The sequence below is a fragment of the Oncorhynchus masou genome, chromosome 1 (genome assembly GCF_036934945.1).
Source record: "Oncorhynchus masou masou isolate Uvic2021 chromosome 1, UVic_Omas_1.1, whole genome shotgun sequence".
NCBI lineage: Eukaryota > Metazoa > Chordata > Actinopteri > Salmoniformes > Salmonidae > Oncorhynchus > Oncorhynchus masou.
Genome location: NC_088212.1, coordinates 13,893,961 through 13,912,122, shown reverse-complemented (window position 1 = coordinate 13,912,122; position 18,162 = coordinate 13,893,961). Strand labels below are relative to the sequence as shown.

Genomic DNA, 18,162 nt, shown 5'->3' with positions numbered 1-18,162 from the left:
GGAAGTTGTTAGGTTTAAGTCCCATCGTATATCCTGATATTACCAGGTTCTGACCACTAAATGGTGTTGTTCCTACTATTAGGCGATAAAGGGATAGTTCACCCAAATTACAAAATTACATTGGTTTCCTTACTGTAAGCAGTCTATTGACAAGGTATGACAATAATAATGCTTGTCAAACACAGAGAGCTGATACTGTATAAGCCTGCTCAGGTCTTCCCCTCCCGGAGGACCTGAGCCCTAGGATCATGCCTCTGGACCACCTGGCCTGATGACTTCTCGCTGTCCTCAGTCCACCTGGTCGTGCTAATGCTCTAGTTTCAACTGTCCTGGAACTCTGACCTGTTCACCGGACGTGCTACCTTGTCCCAGACCTGCAGTTTTCTACTATCTCTCTCTACCGTACCTGCTGTCTCGAACTCTGAATGCTCGGCTATGAAAAGCCAACTGACATTTACTCCTGAGGTGCTGACCTATTGCACCCTTTACAACCACTGTGGTTATTATTATCTGACCCTGCTGGTCATTTATGAACGTTTGAACATCTTGGCCATGTACTGTTATTTCCACCCAGCACAGCCGGAAGAGGACTAGCCACCCCTCAGAGCCTGGTTCCTCTCTAGGTTTCTTCCTAGGTTCCTGCCTTTCCCGTTAGTTTTTCCTAGCCACCGTGATTCTACATCTGCATTGCTTTCTGGAGTTTTAGGCTGGATTTCTGTGTAGAACTTTGACATCTGCTGATGTGAAATAGGGTTTTATTAATACATTTGATTGATGCATTGATTAATACATTGATTGATTGATGGGTGGGATGGGTGTGGGAGGGTCTGTGGGTGGCTTTTAACTATTTCTTTGGATTCCTCATATCCTACTCATTGTTAGAAGACATTTTGTTTGAAATTGGATGTTAGCTACTGTATTTATTGAATATTATATTCATTCTGTAAATTAAAACGGGCAATTTGGGTGCAATCAATTCGCTCAATTAATCAGAGATCAAATTATATTTCAACAAAATAATGTTGCAGGAATGCTACTCTTATCTGTTTTTAACTACAGAAACGATTTCAGAACAATCTGAGACTGTGGGTGTCATGGCTTGCTGTTCCAATGTCATAAGATCATTCCTCATGAGAGCTGAATATTGACAGCCTTGATTTGACATGTCAGAAATGGTGTGTTGTGCACCAACGTCTAAAAACAGCGCCACTGTCGCATCTTTGCTATTGTTTTGTGTAGGAAATGGAGGTGGGATGTGTCGAGCAGTGTGTTAAAACGGAGGTGAGATGTGTCGAGCAGTGTGTTAAAACGGAGGTGAGATGTGTCGAGCAGTGTGTTAAAACGGAGGTAAGATGTGTCGAGCAGTGTGTTAAAATGGAGGTGAGATGCGTCGAGCAGTGTGTTAAAATGGAGGTGAGATGCGTCGGGCAGTGTGTTAAAACGGAGGTGAGATGTGTCGAGCAGTGTGTTAAAACGGAGGTGAGATGCGTTGAGCAGTGTGTTAAAATGGAGGTGAGATGTGTCGAGCAGTGTGTTAAAACGGAGGTGAGATGTGTTGAGCAGTGTGTTAAAATGGAGGTGGGATGTGTCGAGCAGTGTGTTAAAACAGAGGTGAGATGCGTCGAGCAGTGTGTTAAAACGGAGGTGAGATGCGTCGAGCAGTGTGTTAAAACGGAGGTGAGATGCGTCGAGCAGTGTGTTAAAACGAAGGTGAGATGCGTCGAGCAGTGTGTTAAAACGGAGGTGAGAAGCGTCGAGCAGCGTGTTAAAACGGAGGTGAGATGCGTCAAGCAGTGTGTTAAAACGGAGGTGAGATGCGTCGAGCAGTGTGTTAAAAAACGTAGCAGTGCATATTCTGCTGTTCTGTTCTATTCTGTGCGTGCAATGATGTCAAAGGGGGGGACAGTTTGTTTTGTTGTTGTAATATCCCAAACAGATGTGGCAGTTAAGAATTCTAGCTTTAAGGAAGAAGCTTTAAGTAAGCCAAACTCTTGATGGGAGTTGGTTGGTGTTCTGACTCTGATAGGGGAGCCTATGGAGACACTGTCCTGTCCTGTGTGTGACCCAATCACATGAATCATCGCTTTCATCGCATTCTCTGTTAAATAATAGACATGACAAGTCACTGGGAAACTTCTTGCTTTTCAGACCCATTTGTCTGTTGATTGAGGTCAAAGTGGTCTGTCCTCTGTCTGTACATCACCACTTCCTTCAACACTTCCTTTTGGCATAGTGCAAACATTTACATTTACATTTAAGTCATTTAGCAGACGCTCTTATCCAGAGCGAAACATGCTCTTTTACTATTCTGCTGCTGTGGCTCTAGACTAGAGTTTCAGGACGAGCCGAGACACAGAACTCTGTCTGCCCTGTTCAGATGCCACTGTTTCTCTAAACGCTACTGCCTCCTATTCCTCTTTCTGTTTTCAAAGAGGAGGCAATCTTTGCCTCAGCAGACTCGCCAGGGAGAGAGAAAAAGAGACGGAGGAAGGAAGGAAGAGGGCTGGCAGGAGGGGGTGGGGGTCTTTTAATGAGTGCCCCTCGGCAGATGAGAGCGAACCATAAGCTTGTTTAAGCATGTAGGACTTTCACCATTTTGAAGTAGTCAACTGGGTGGGGCTTCCTATGGATTAAGGAAGGATCACATAATTCCATCCAGGTCATCAGGAGGAATCAGCCAATGAAATATACTCGTGACCAGACATAAATAGGCAACCTTGTCTTTATACCTGTTCAAACAACACACTCCAGGTGGCAGTATGCACCCTTTCAGTTTGTTAACCAACTCATAGAAGTAGTAGTAAAAGAAGAAAATTGACTACTTCAAAATGGAGATGGCTTCAATGGTGCTGCCCGTGGACTCACAGACGCCATAATGGGACGAATACAAAGAGTCCTCTACCATTCTCTATGGAGCGAACTCATTCACTCATCAGAGAGTTTGCCACTAGGACTGGGTCCTGGTTTATCATGGACCACTCTGATAAGTGGCTTTCTCCTCCGGCAAGGTTGGAGGCATGGCTACGGTACACGTGTCATGTTCATGAAGAGACCGTGTGTTCCTTTAAATGCTGACTGTCTGTGGAGTGTGGATCATGGGGCTGTGTATCTTCACAATGTACAGTGCATTGGCTGCAGGCACTAGTGGTTATGCTTGACTCCTCCCTGCCTGAGAGAAATAGGAGGCTGGAAGTGTTTTCCTCATTCTCTCTCTCTTTTATGACATAAATAGCTGCTTGATTCTTTATTTCTCTGCCTCCGTACCAAGTGTTCACTCTGAAGGAGTTGCTTATTACTGGTCAGTGTTGTTCCGTTTGTAACTGAATTCTTCACTTAATCTCTCTCCCCCTCTTTGTCTCGCTCTCTCTCGCGCTTTCTTTCTCTCTCCCCTCCCCCTCCCCCCCTCTCTCTCTCCCCCTCCACTCTCTCTCTCTCGCTCTTTCTTTCTCTCCCCCTCCCCCCCCTCTCTCTCCCCCTCCACTCTCTCTCTCTCGCTCTTTCTTTCTCTCTCCCCCTCCCCCCTCTCTCTCTCTCCCCCTCCACTCTCTCTCTCTCTCGCTCTTTCTTTCTCTCTCCCCCTCCCCCCCCCCTCTCTCCCCTCTCTCTCCTCCTCGCTCTCTCTCTCTCTCTCCCCCTTTCTTTCTCTCTCCCCCTCCCCCTCTCTCTCTCTCCCCCTCCACTCTCTCTCTCTCCCCCTTCTTTCTCTCTCCCCCTCCCCCCTCTCTCTCTCTCCCCCTCCACTCTCTCTCTCTCGCTCTTTCTTTCTCTCTCCCCCTCCCCCCTCTCTCTCTCCCCCTCCACTCTCTCTCTCGCTCTTTCTTTCTCTCTCCCCCTCCCCCCCTCTCTCTCTCCCCCTCCACTCTCTCTCTCCCTCTGTCTTTCTCTCTCAGGACCCTCTCCATGGATATAGACACAGACTATGAAAGGCCCAATGTGGAAACTATTAAATGTGTGGTGGTAGGGGACAATGCAGTGGGCAAAACCAGGCTCATCTGTGCCCGCGCCTGCAATGCTACCCTCACACAGTACCAGCTGCTCGCCACCCACGTGCCAACCGTCTGGGCCATCGACCAGTACCGCGTGTGCCAGGAGGTGAGCATGGACGCACGCTACACACACACACAGACCTACACACACACACACACACACACACACACCTACACACACACACCTACATATATACACACACAGACCTACACACACACCTACACACACACACAGCTACACATATACACACACACTTCTTCCATTGATGTGTGCTTGTGCCTCTAGGTGTTGGAGAGATCTAGGGATGTGGTGGATGAGGTCAGTGTCTCCCTAAGACTATGGGACACCTTCGGTGACCATCACAAAGATAGACGCTTCGCTTATGGCAGGTGAGGAGATATATATATACACACACACACACACACACACACTGGGAGGCTGTGAGTACTTTGGGCTCAGGGTACTTGTTGTACAGCCAGATCCCCCCCCCCCCAGCTGGTCTCAGGTCATTGGCAAAGAATTGGCACCATTTATTTACCAGCATTCAGCTCACCTGGCTTTTAGGCTGAAGGACACACGTGTTCACACAAACACATACTGTCACGTACAGTCATGGTGGCTGATATGGCTACTATTATTAATGTGTTCTGATAGCTAGATACAATATACCTCCCCTCTAGCAGGCAGACATGATGGAATCATCTCTCTATCCCTCTCACCCAGGCCATTCAGACAATAAGCTTCTGGCATAACACTGATCCTTACTCAGCCAGCTGGCAGGGCTTAATCCACACACAGACACACACATGTACACGCGCACAGTCACTGAGCAGGTTAGGTGGGGGCTGGGTTTGTATAACAAGTCACTCTGTCACTTTGTGGATCTGTTTTTTAGTGACTGTGTGTGTGCGCATTTTAAATAGTCAGTGTGTGTGTGTGTGTGTGTGTGTGTGTGTGTGTGTGTGTGTGTGTGTGTGTGTGTGTGTGTGTGTGTGTGTGTGTGTGTGTGTGTGTGTGTGTGCGTGCGTGCGTGCGTGCGTGCGTGCGTGCGTGTGTGTGTGGATAAAGCCCTGCTAGCATTTTAAATGGTCAATGACTCGGTGTGTGTGCTCAGTCAGCCTGCAGTCAGCTGATAAGAGGCACTGCCAGATCAGCTGTTCTGGGGCGGCCCGTCTGTCTGTCGGTCTGTCCGAGTGCTGTTCTGCTCAACCTCTGGCCCTAAACCCACTAGACAGGCCACCATGCATGCACCCTTATCCAACAATCAGCTGCTTATAGGCACACTCACACTGTCCTCTGTGTCCAACACTATCTGATAGAGTTTATTTGATCATTTATTGTGCCATTTACTTGTAGATGGCTCTAAAGAAGTTGACATATTATTGACCTTTGACCTTGTCGTTCCATAGACTGAGTAGGTGAGGTTTTTTTACCCTTATGTCAGTGCATAAGGGGTTGACGTAGCACCCTGCATGCTCTTTAATAACCGAGGAAAGTGTGTGTTGAGGGGGATCTCTGCTGGGCTGTGTGTACACTGAGCAGTCAGCCAGTCAGTCAGGAGTTTGATCTCAGCCTCGCTCTATGTCCTGTAAAAACACCAAACACTCTGGTTACATGAGGATAGCTAGCAGCCCTGCTGACCTTTGTAGTTTGGCTTGACAACGAGGGCAAAGGCATGTACACAATAACTGTGTTCTTTTGCCCATCTTAATCTTTTATTTATATTGGCCAGTCTGAGATATGGCTTTTTCTTTGCAACTCTGCCTAGAAGGCCAGCATCCCGGAGTCGCCTCTTCAAATCAAATTTATTTATATAGCCCTTTTTACATCAGCTGATATCTCAAAGTGCTGTACAGAAATCCAGCCTAAAACCCCAAACCTCAAGCAATGCAGGTATAGAAGCAATCTTCACTTTTGACATTGAGACTGGTGTTTTGCGGGTACTATTTAATGAAGCTGCCAGTTGAGGACTTGTGAGGTGTCTGTTTCTCAAACTAGACGCTCTAATTTACTTGTCCTCTTGCTCAGTTGTGCACCGGGGCCTCCCACTCCTCTTTCTATTCTGGTTAGGGCCAGTTTGCGCTGTTCTGTGAAGGGAGTAGTACACAGCGTTGTACCAGATTTTCAGTTTCTTGACAATTTCTCACATGGAATAGCCATCATTTCTCAGAACAAGAATAAACTGACGAGTTTCAGAAGAAAGTTATTTGTTTCTGGCCATTTTGAGCCTGTAATCGAACTCACAAATGCTGGTGCTCCAGATACTCAACTAGTCTTAAGAAGGCCAGTTTTATTGCTTCTTTAATCAGACAACAGTTTTCAGCTGTGCTAACATAATTGCAAAAGGGTTTTCTAATGTGATCAATTGGCCTTTTAAAATGATAAACTTGGACTAGCTAACAATGTGCCATTGGAACACAGGAGTATTTTAATGGACAAAAAAATTGCTTTTCTTTCAAAAACAAGTACACTGCCTAGTAGCAGACTCTTGTCATATGAACCTCAGACAGGAATGGACCTCTCCCCTCCTACATTACCCTCTCTCTCCCGCTGTCTTTTCTGTGCGTGGTGCAGGTCTGACGTGGTAGTGCTGTGTTTCTCCCTGGCCAACCCCAACTCCCTGCGTCACGTCCGCACCATGTGGTACCCTGAGATCAAGCACTTCTGTCCCCGCACCCCTATCATCCTGGTGGGCTGCCAGCTGGACTTGCGCTACGCCGACCTGGAGGCTGTGAACCGTGCCCGCAGACCCCTGGCCAAGTGAGACCGCTATCATCCATGCTGCTGACACGGGCAAAATTCACTGCAGAACTCCCATCACACATCACATCACACACATCACACCCATCACATTGGCTGCATGTGCAGCATTTGATTGAAACGCAAACATACCTGTTTCACCTTTTCTCTGTCCATAGCTTCTGTCAGCACAATCCTTTCATTAGAGACCTACCACTCTGCTAATGCCCTAACCCTCTCCTCTCCCCTTGTCCTCAGACCCATCAAGCCCACAGACATCCTGCCTCCAGAGAGAGGGCACGAGGTGGCCAAGGAGCTGGGCATTCCCTACTACGAGACCAGCATCGTGGCCCAGTTTGGGGTCAAGGATGTGTTCGACAACGCCATCCGTTCCGCTCTCATCTCCCGCCGTCACCTTCAGTTCTGGAAGTCCCACCTGAAGAGAGTCCAGCGGCCCCTCCTCCAGGCCCCCTTCTTGCCCCCCGGCCCCCACGCCCTGTGGTGGGCATCCCTGACCCCCCTCCCATCGACGGAGAAGCCCCCGACTCCCTCCTCTGCCAACCGCTTTGCGCCGATGTCCTCTTCCTACTCCAAGGCGGCGCCACGCGTGTCTTCGCACACAAAGTCTACCTGGCCACCTCCTGCTCCAAGTTCTACGACCTCTTCACCCTGGATCTGCTGGCCATCGAGGCGGATTGGGAGGGAGATGAGCGCGCCGAGAGCGGTGAGGAGGATGAACAGAGTAGGAGAGGTGCCAAAGAGCAGGCAGGGCGTACTAAGAGCTTGGACATCGATAATGATGGGGAGGGTGGAGCCAGGGGAATCAAACGACCACCCATGCTCCAGCAGGGCTCCCTGAGGACTTCCAAAAGTGATAACGCACTCCCCGCCAGGAGCCAGTGCTCCGTGGGGCCCCTGGGGGCCGGCCGTGGCCTTTCTGGCTGGGGGAGGGGCTTCCTGAGTGTGTACCTGGAGCACGTAGCTGACCCCGAGACGGGGCGACCACGCCTCATGACCGTGGTCTCCATGGACGGTCTCATACAGGGAGAACCCTTCCAGGTAAGATCAGATCGCAGCAACAACATCAAGTCTTGCAAGTAGCTTTGGATAATAGCATCTGCTTAAATCCCCGTATTAATACAAAACCAGCTCACCGTGAGGTTTTCATTCCCTATACTGCTCCAGGATTGTATCATCTTCTTCGAGCACTTTGAAGAGTGCCCTCTACTAGTCGGCATAACCATAACACATTTTAGGGAAACAAAGATGCAGAATTCTAATGAAAGGTTATTAGACTGAAGTGAATCCATACACCTGAAGTGGTGTTTATTCACTTGATTTATACCACAGCTAATACTCGATTCCGATAGGTCGAGAGGGTGATTATATTTCAACTGTGTGGTGGTTTCAGGCGGTGCTGCAGTACCTCTACACAGGCAGTCTGGATGAGGGCCGTGGGGATCTGATGCAGGTGGCCACCATTGCTGAGCTGCTGGAGGTGTTTGACCTGAGGATGATGGTGGCCAATGTGCTGAATCGTGAGAGCTTCATGAATCAGGAGATCACCAAGGCCTTCCACGTCCGTCGAGCCAACCGCATCAAAGAGTGCCTTAGCAAGGGCACCTTCGCTGGTAAACACACTGCCTCCAATTGCTGCGTCATCAGAGATTCTCTAGTGTGTGTGTGTGTGTGTGTGTGTGTGTGTGTGTGTGTGTGTGGATTCACACGTCTGGATCTATGGTTTTTCCTATATGCAATATCTGTGTGTGTTTGTGTATCCTGGTGTCCTCCATCAAATGAGTCCATTTGGTGTCATTGCTCTAAACATGTGTTGCTGAGCTTTTATCCGTTTGTCCTTATGTGTGCCATTCCTATGCGTTTCTGTGTATCACTTTTGTCTGGGTTCTTCGGTCTGTGTGCATGTTGGCTATAGCATTTCCCACAAGGTGAGAGTCGTATTCTATCTATATAGTACATGTTAGAGGTCGACCGATTATGATTTTTCAACACCGATACTGATACTGATTAGTGGAGGACCAAAAAAAGCCTGTACCGATTAATCGGACCATTTTTATTTATTATTCATTTGTAATAATGACAATTACAACAATACTGAATGAACACTTATTTTAACTTAATATAATACATCAATAAAATCAATTTAGCCTCAAATAAATAATGAAACATGTTCTATTTGGTTTAAATAATGCAAAAACAAAGTGTTGGAAAAGAAAGTGCAATATGTGCCATGTAAGAAAGCTAACGTTTCAGTTCCTTGCTCAGAACATGAGAACATATGAAAGCTGGTGGTTCCTTTTAACATGAGTCTTCAATATTCCCAGGTAAGAAGTTCTAGGTTGTAGTTATTATAGGACTATTTCTCTCTATACCATTTGTATTTTATTAACCTTTGACTATTGGATGTTCTTATAGGCACTTTAGAATTGCCAGTGTAACAGTATAGCTTCCGTCCCTCTCCTCTCCCCTACCTGGGCTCGAACCAGGAACACATCGACAATAGCCACCGAAGCAGCATTACCCATCGTTCCACAAAATCCACGGCCCTTACAGAGCAAGGGGAACAACTACTCCAAGTCTCAGAGCGAGTGACGTTTGAAACGCTATTAGCGCGCACCCCGCTAACTAGTTAGCCATTTCACATCGGTTACACCAGTCTAATCTCGGGAGTTGATAGGCTTGAAGTCATAAACAGCTGCTGGCAAACACACTAAAGTGCTGTTTAAATGAATGCTTACGAGCCTGCTGGTGCCCACCATCACTCAGTCAGACTGCTCTATCAAATCATAGACTTAGTTATAACATGATAACACACAGAAATACAAGCCTTAGGTCATTAATATGGTCGAATCCGGAAACTATCATCTCGAAAACAAGACGTTTATTCTTTCAGGAACCGTTCCGTATATTATCTAAGGGGAGGCATCCATAAGTCTAATTATTCCTGTTACATTGCACAACCTTCAATGTTATTGCGTAAAATTCAGGCAAATTAGGCGGTCCAAACTGTTGCATATACACTGACTCTGCGTGCAATGAACGCAAGAGAAGTGACACAATTTCACCTGGTTAATATTGCCTGCTAACCTGGATTTCTTTCAGCTAAATATGCAGGTTTAAAAATATATACTTCTGTGTATTGATTTTAAGAAAGGCATTGATGTTTATGGTTAGGTACACATTGGAGCAACGACAGTCCTTTTTCACAAATACGCACAGCATCGATTATATGCAATGCTGGACACGCTAGATAAACTAGTAATATCATCAACCATGTGTAGTTAACTGGTGATTATGATTGATTGATTGTGTTTTTTATAAGATAAGTTGCTAGCTAGCATTAAACTTACCTTGGCTTACTGCATTCGCGGAAAGGCAGGCTCCTCGTGAAATGCAATGAGAGGCTGGTGGTTAGAGCGTTGGACTAGTTAACTCTAAGGTTGCAAGATTGAATCCCCCGAGCTGACAAAGTAAAAATCTGTCGTTCTGCCCCTGAATGAGGCAGTTACCCCACCATTCCTAAGCCATTATTGAAAGTAAGAATGTGTTCTTAACTGACTTTCCTAGTTAAATAAAGATTAAACAAAGGTGTAATTTTTTTTTACCGATTTCCGAATGTTATGAAAACTTGAAATCGGTCCTAATTAATCGGCCATTCCGATTAATCGGTCGACCTCTACTACATGCAGCCTCTTTGACCTTCAGGTGGCTACTACAATCTTTCTATTGTTGTCACGATGTCTGTTTCTGTGGGAATTTGTTTTTTTATTATAAACTGCTTGGTTCAAGCCCTGAATGCTGATTGGCTGACAGCTGTGGTATTTACCACAGGTATGTCAAAACATTTATTTGTACTGCTCTAATTACATAGGTAACCAGTTTATAATACCAATAAGGCACCTCTGGGTTTGTGGTATGTGGCCAATATACCAAGACTAAGGACTGTATCCAAGCACCCCGCGTTGCGTCGTGCGTAACAACGGCCCTTAGCCATGGTGTATTGGCCATATCGGCCACTCCTCATGCTTTATTGCTTAAATATACCTCCTGAATAGATCTGATTTAGGCTACTCGTTCTAGTGGGTTCTATGCCCCATACAGATTAGCGAGGCCTATAGGTCTGCCCTTGTGATTGGTTTAGTTTCTTCTTAGATGGTTTATTTCTTTAGAATGACAAAGTTGGGGAAGCTAGCCTGAAAATATAATTTATCAAGCTACCAATTACTTCACACTGGAAGAACTTAAGCTACACTAAAGCTATCTTTTAAGAAAAATATAATTTACTTAACTGAAGTTAATTTGAAAAAGTAGTTCACTACGTCCAAACTAATTCCTGAAAAATTATCATATGTAATAAAAAATTTTTTTTAAAGGAAACCTAGTCAGTTGTCCAACTGAATGTATTCAACTGACATGTCTTCCACATTTAACCCAACCCCTCTGAATCAGAGAGGTGCTGAGGGCTGCCTTAATCGCTCTGTAGTCAGATGTTAACAGAATGTAATTTCTCGTATTAAACACAACAACAATGTTTCAAGTGAGAATTAGGCAGGTCTGATGAAGGAAAAGTAAATTCTTACCTACTTTACCCATATTGTTTTTTTGCAAAAAGACTAGTATGTAGTTCCAGTAGTTAGCTACAAAAAAAGTAATTAAACTACTGAAAACACTAACAAGATTTGAATTTAGTTAAACTACTACCAAGCTACAGCCAAATGGAGTTAAATGTCATTCACTACTCCCCAACACTGATTCCTTGGGTATCCAAACAGAATAGAGCCACAGTCCGAGCACTTACAGACAGTGTAGTTAGGTAGGATGCAAGCTATCTGGACAGCTTCAAAAGTCTATATAGGTTTCAATCTTAGTATCTCAACTCTGTTTTGTACTATGTCCTTCCATCTCCCTCCCTTGCACCCTGTGTCAAATAGAGTTCTGTCTACCTTTCACCTTTCCATTTCTCTGTCTGTCTACCTGTCTCTGTTTCTGTGTGCGTCTGTCTGCGTATATCCCTGTGTGTCCCCGTCCGTCTGTCTGCGTATATCCCTGTGTGTCCCCGTCCGTCTGTCTGCGTATATCCCTGTGTGTCCCCGTCCGTCTGTCTGCGTATATCCCTGTGTGTCCCCGTCCGTCTGTCTGCGTATATCCCTGTGTGTCCCCGTCCGTCTGTCTGCGTATATCCCTGTGTGTCCCCGTCTGTCTGTCTGCGTATATCCCTGTGTGTCCCCGTCCGTCTGTCTGCGTATATCCCTGTGTGTCCCCGTCCGTCTGTCTTCCCCTCTGTAGCCTCGACTCTGTGGTTCACTCCGAGATGAGAGCTCTTTTCCCTCCCGTTTTAGATGTGGTGTTCTGCCTGGACGATGGCTACCTGCCGGCTCACAAGCCTCTGCTCATCTCCAGCTGTGACTGGATGGCCGCTATGTTCCGCGGATCCTTCATGGAGAGCTACATCAAGGAGGTGAGTGTGAAAGAGATTCGGTAAGGATGGGTTGTATTTAAGTGTGTTTGTAGAGGTGGGGTGGGGGGTGCATGAGGCTGGCCAGCACTGTGATCTGTAAAGCTGTGTTTCACCCGTGGTTGTGTTGAAAGCACACTATACTATAAGCCTCCCCTGGGGGCTCACAGCCAACTGCCATGCTAACCAACAATATGTACAGTACTGGCGTTGCACACAGCCAGAAACATGGTCCAAAGCGAGCAGGTCAGACGGTTCTGCGTCTGAGCAGATGCGGCAGGAAGTCGGCTCACCTCAGCACTTTCTGGGTTGAGGGCCCGTGTCATTTCCTCTTTACACATACTTGTTGGAGAAGAGGCAGCGTGAGAATATTAAAATATCACATCACAGCTAACCAGACATACTGCCCACATTCCTGTCTGTTATCAACACACTCGTCACAGCCTCATCGGATGGCTGGAGAAGAGGCTGAGGAGGGAGGCTTAGACTGCAAGAGGTGGTAGACGAGAGGACAATATGTATCTTAAAGGGACCGCTTTTAGAGATCTTTTTTCTTTGACATTTGACCCCAAGACAAAGGTGTAAGATGACATGCATTCATGTTAGAGAGCCGCTCATGAGAAACTATGCAGGCACTGAGCCTGCAGCGTGTCCAGTTACCCCCGGCTTCTCTCTGGTGGCTCGGGTTCTAGAAAGACTAGACTGTTCCAGGGCGTTGCTGCCAACCTACCCAGGGAGGGAGCTCTTTTTCTCTCGATGCTGTGGGTGTCCGCTGCCTGGGCCCTTCTGGAGAACTGGATCCCCCAGGTACGGTTACAGTCCAGGCCCCACAGGCTTTGAGTTACGGCCCTGCCAGGAAGCAGGCAGCCACAGGAAACAGGACGCTGGACAGGCCCTCTGGATACTCTTACAGCCAGAGTCCACAGAGAGGGAGGAGTGGACAGGGTCATGGTGTGCTACGTGCTCGAAGGTGGAGACTGGGAGGCTAAGAGGTTGTTGTATCCATGGTAACCCGTGTGGCTTTGTCCCCATTGTGACAATCTTTATGGCGTTTGGTTGGCATAGTACATCTAACAAAGACTGAGGCTCTGGACAATGTGAGGCCAACCAGCATTTGTCTTTGTGTGAAAGATTTCCATAGTGATGCAGCAATGATCGTGGTGTTTAAAATCTCAGCAGCAAACGCTTCCCCTGCTTAGCGGGCTGGCCTTGAGGTGCATAGACAAAGCCTCCCTTGGAGTGAGACAGATGTGGCTATGGTTGTGGGCATGGCTAGGCATCAGAGAGGCGTGGAGAGGCGTGTGACCTTGGGAGTCTCGGACCAATCGTTGTACTGTAGTGTACTGTGACTTGTCTGGCCTCTGTTTCAGAGTGTGTTGGACTGAGACTGTCTGTCTGCCATCAGCTAACACAGTGCGATCTGTCTTTAAAATAGCTGTCCAGTGTTTCCAGATTTCTATGAAATATTACCTACCTATAGTTAATTACAATATTAGTGCAAATGTTTTTATTCCATTAATTGTTTATTAAGTATGTTTAAAAGCAGCTTTTCTGTGTTTGAATGGTGTGGGCATATACAGGTCAATTAAAATATTCATGACAAGTAAACAGCTGATTGGACTGCTCAGCCAATAAGACGTCTCGGCCAAAAACATGACATTGTCTATGAGGAAAAAGCAAGCATTTTTGAAACTGTTTGAGATACAAATTTGTGGTGGGGCTTTTAGTGCTGAGCGATTAACCGACATTTCGTTTTTATTTTCCCGGAAATTAAACAACTTATTGACCCATGTCGGTTGTTTTTTTCTGAACCCAACGTGCAGTTTCTCTAGAGAAAAATTAAAGTTGTTTATTAAGCAAATATTGAGCCTAAAGACTGTACAGTATGGGAAGCAGAGAGAACATTGTCTGGCTGCTACTGCCTGAGCAGAGATGAGATGATTACTTTTAAGGAATGAAAAATAATAAAGTCATCCATTTAAAAACGTTTATTACTTCATTGTAATTTCCTGTTTTTCAATTGATGTCTATTCAATGTAGACCTGACAGAGAATGGAATATTTTCTATGTTTTGGCAATTGAATGTTCACTATTTTTTACTTTGGAATTTCCATTAAAAAGCTCTAGAATAATTTGTATGTAATTATTTCATAATACATGATTAAATACAAATTTGAAACCGAAATTGAAAACGTGAATATTTTTTAATAATCAAACTGAAGCCGAACCGACCTCAAAAAGCTCTAGTCGCTCGGCACTATGAGGCTTTTGAGGTGGTTTTTCCCTAATTTATACTTTGGCCACAAGTACGAGTATAGGATGAGTCAACAACATTATTAGTGTACAGGTTAACAGATTGAGCTTTTAAAAGTGACATTTTCACAGGACTGTTACTTTAACACATTTCACCCTGACTCTTCTCACCAACTCCTCTCTCATTGCTCTCATTCATATCTTTAGCCTGTCACTGTTTGTATTCACGAGGTGCTGTGATAACGCTTCTATTCTGGTCCCACTGTTACGATCTGCTGTGTCAGCAGCCTGCCAGCCTGCTGTGTCCTTGTCAGTCACCCCCCCCCACACACACACGTTTCCACATATAAAAGATCACGTTTAACTCAATAAACCCCTCCCTGATTGGATAGTTTGGTTTGAATGCCATTCTGATGAGGAATAAGGACTTGTGTGTGTTTAGGAGCTTTGAACTGGAGCGGCCTCCTGTGTCTTTGCCTCAACCTTTTCTGCCATAATGAAGGGTCATTGCCAGGCTGACATTCACCTAATTGGCACAGAGACAGGCAGGTGAGGGGCACCCCTGGGACTGAGGAAGGACCCCTGTGGGTCCCATGGCTCTTCCCACCTACTACTGTAGCGTAAACCACAAGGCAATACTCAATAGTGGTGTTGAGACTGCTCTGAGACTTTAAAATGTCTCGTCCCTTTTTAATCCAACCATTTGAACATCCAATTGGGCTGAAAGGTTGAAAACATAGAATACCATTTAATTGAATCACTACCTAGGGCAGCAAAGAGCCTAACAGTTAAGAGCGTTGGGCCAGTAATCGAAAGCTCGCTGGTTCGAATCCCAGAGCTGACAAGGTGAAAAATCTGTCTATATGCCCCTTGATCATGGCACTTAACCCTAATTTCTCCTGTAAGTCGCTCTGGGTAAGAGTGTCTGCTAAAGGAGGAACATGTAAATGTGCCATGGTTTGTACTTATCTAAAGCCAACCACATTTATACTTTCGTGACACCTAGTGGCCAGGGTGGTGTAGTTTTTTTAATGTTCTATATGCTGCATGCGTTTGTGGGAGGGCAGGGGGAGAAGATGAAAAGGGAGTTACCATGGTCTGACAGTCCCAGAAGTTCTTTCTATCACTCCCCAAATTGTCCCCGTAAGCCTTTGGCCTTCACTTGTGGCTGTGGGAATAAGTGTACCTTTGTTTGCTCTCCTCTTAGGAGAGAAACACACTTTTGGCCGACTGGCAACATATCAAATCGAAATTTCTTTGTCAGGTGAAATACTTACTTACAAACTTAACCAACAATGTGGTTTTAAGAAAATACCTATAAAAAGTAAGAGATAAAAGTAAGAAATAATTAAAGAGCAGCAGTAAAATAATAATAGCGAGGCTATATGTAGGGGGTACCGGTACAGAGTCAATGTGGAGGCTATATACAGGGGGTACCAGTACAGAGTCAATGTGCGGGGGCACCGGTGTGGAGGTAATTGAGGTAATATGTATATGTAGGTAGAGGTAAAGTGACTATGCATATATAATAAACAGAGAGTAGCAGCAGTGTAGAAGGGAGGGGGGGGCAATGCAAATAGTCTGGGTAGCCATTTGATAAGATGGCTTGGGGGTAGAAGCTGTTTAGAATCCTCGACCTTAACTTGGCGCTCCGGTACCGCTTGCCGTGCGGTAGAAAAGAGAACAGTCTATGACTAGGGGGGCTGGAGTCTGACAATATTTAGGGCCTTCCTCTGACACCACCTTGTATAGAGGTCCTGGATGGCTGGAAGTTTGGCCCCAGTGATGTACTGGGCCGTACAAACTACCCTCTGAGGCCAAACAGTTGCCATACCAGGCAGTGATGCAACCAGTCAGGATGCTCTCGATGGTGCAGCTTTAAAACCTTTCGAGAATCTGATGATCCATGCCAATTCTTTTCAGTCTCCTGAGGGGGAATAGGTATTGTTGTGCCCTCTTCATGACTGTCTTTGTGTGCTTGGACCATGTTAGTTTGTTGCTGATGTGGATGCCAAGGATCTTGAATCCCCCAACCTGCTCCACTTTAGCCCCGTCGATGAGAATGAGGGTGTGCTCAGTCCTCTTCTTCCTGGAGTCCACAGTCAACACCTTTGTCTTGATCACGTTGAGGGAGAGGTTGTTGTTCTGGCACCACACAGTCAGGTCTCTGACCTCCTCACTATAGGCTGTCTCGTCGTTGTCGGTGATCAGGCCTACCACTGTTGTGTCATCGGGAAAATGACTGATGTCTAGGGCACCTCCAGCCGGCCCACTCTACCTGTATGAGTAGCTCTGGTCAGCCTGTGTGCTGCTCCAACGACAGACCATGTTATTGGAGTGGGACACAGTGAGCCACAGACAGTGAGTGGACATTAACTTATTTTCTGTAGCTGTAGTTTTATTGTCCTTATTTGCAGACACATTAGCTGTTCTTTCATGTTGATCCGGCTCCGTTTTGGGTGTGCATACGTAAATGCTCTTTTCTCATGATCCAATCAGAGGTGTCTTTTCCTCGGTCCCTTTCACAGCTCTGCTTCCAGCTCTATCCCACAAAGACATCTAGGCCGTCTATGCCATCTGTAGGGGCAGGCCCAGTGGGGTAACAAGATAGAGTCAGTGACCCCCTGGTAAGGCGGGACTTTCATCTTTCGCAGGCTCAAAACGTACTCCTCAACTGGAGACGAACAACCCTTCATCTCCAAGGTTTTATCCTCATTGATCTACACACCATACCCCATAATGACAAAGCAAAAATGTTTTTTTTATAAATAATAAACAACTGAAATATCACATTTACATAAGTATTCAAGACCCTTTACTCACTACTTTGTTGAAGCACCTTTGGCAGCGATTACAGCCTCAAGTCTTCTTGGGTATGACACTACAAGCTTGGCACACCTGGATTTGGAGAGTTTCTCCCATTCTTCTCAGCAGATCCTCTCAAGCTGGTTGAGTGGGGAGCATCACTGCAGGTCTCTCCAGAGATGTTTGATCAGGTTCAAGTCCGGGCTCTGGCTGGGCCACTCAAAGACATTCAGAGACTTGTCCCAAAGCCACTCCTGCGTTATCTTGGGTGTGTGCGTAAGGTTGTTGTCTGTTGGAAGGTGAACCTTAGCCCCAGTCTGAGGTCCTGAGTGCTCGGGAGAAGGTTTTCATCAAGGATCTCTCTGTACTTTGCTCCGTTCATCTTTCCCTCGATCCTGACTAGTCTCGCAGTCCCTGCCACTGAAAAACATCCCCACAGCATGATGCTGCCACCACCGTGCTTCACCGTAGGGATGGTGCCAGGATTCCTCCAGACATGAAGCTTGGTATTCAGGCCAAAGAGTTCAATCTTGATTTCATCAGACCAGAGAATCTTGTTTCGCATGGTCTCAGAGTCTTTTGGCAAACTCCAAGCGGGCTGTCATGTGCCTTTTACTGAGGAGTGGCTTCCGTCTGGCCACTCTACCATAAAGGCCTGATTGGTGGAGTGCTACAGAAATGGTTGTCCTTCTGGAAGTTCTCCCATCTCCATAGAGGAAATCTGGAGCTCTGTCAGAGTGACCATCGGGTTCTTGGTCACCTCCCTGACCAGGGCCCTTCTCCCCAGATTGCTCAGTTTGGCCGGGTTAGCCAGCTCTAGGAAGAGTCTTGGTGCCAAACTTCTTCTATTTAAGAATGATGGAGGCCACTGTGTTCTTGGGGACCTTCAATGCTGCAGAAATTGT

At 46.3% G+C, this 18,162-nt stretch overlaps 1 protein-coding gene across 1 annotated transcript in view; it reads left to right on the top strand.

Annotated features, from left to right (window-relative positions):
• rhobtb4 (Rho related BTB domain containing 4) overlaps window positions 1-18,162 on the top strand; it is a 40,924-nt gene that overhangs the window by 12,865 nt on the left and 9,897 nt on the right. The window contains 7 exon segments of the mRNA XM_064944429.1: window positions 3,891-4,092; window positions 4,273-4,376; window positions 6,562-6,747; window positions 6,985-7,208; window positions 7,211-7,785; window positions 8,138-8,357; window positions 12,084-12,202. Coding sequence (XP_064800501.1) covers window positions 3,891-4,092; window positions 4,273-4,376; window positions 6,562-6,747; window positions 6,985-7,208; window positions 7,211-7,785; window positions 8,138-8,357; window positions 12,084-12,202 — 1,630 coding nt within the window.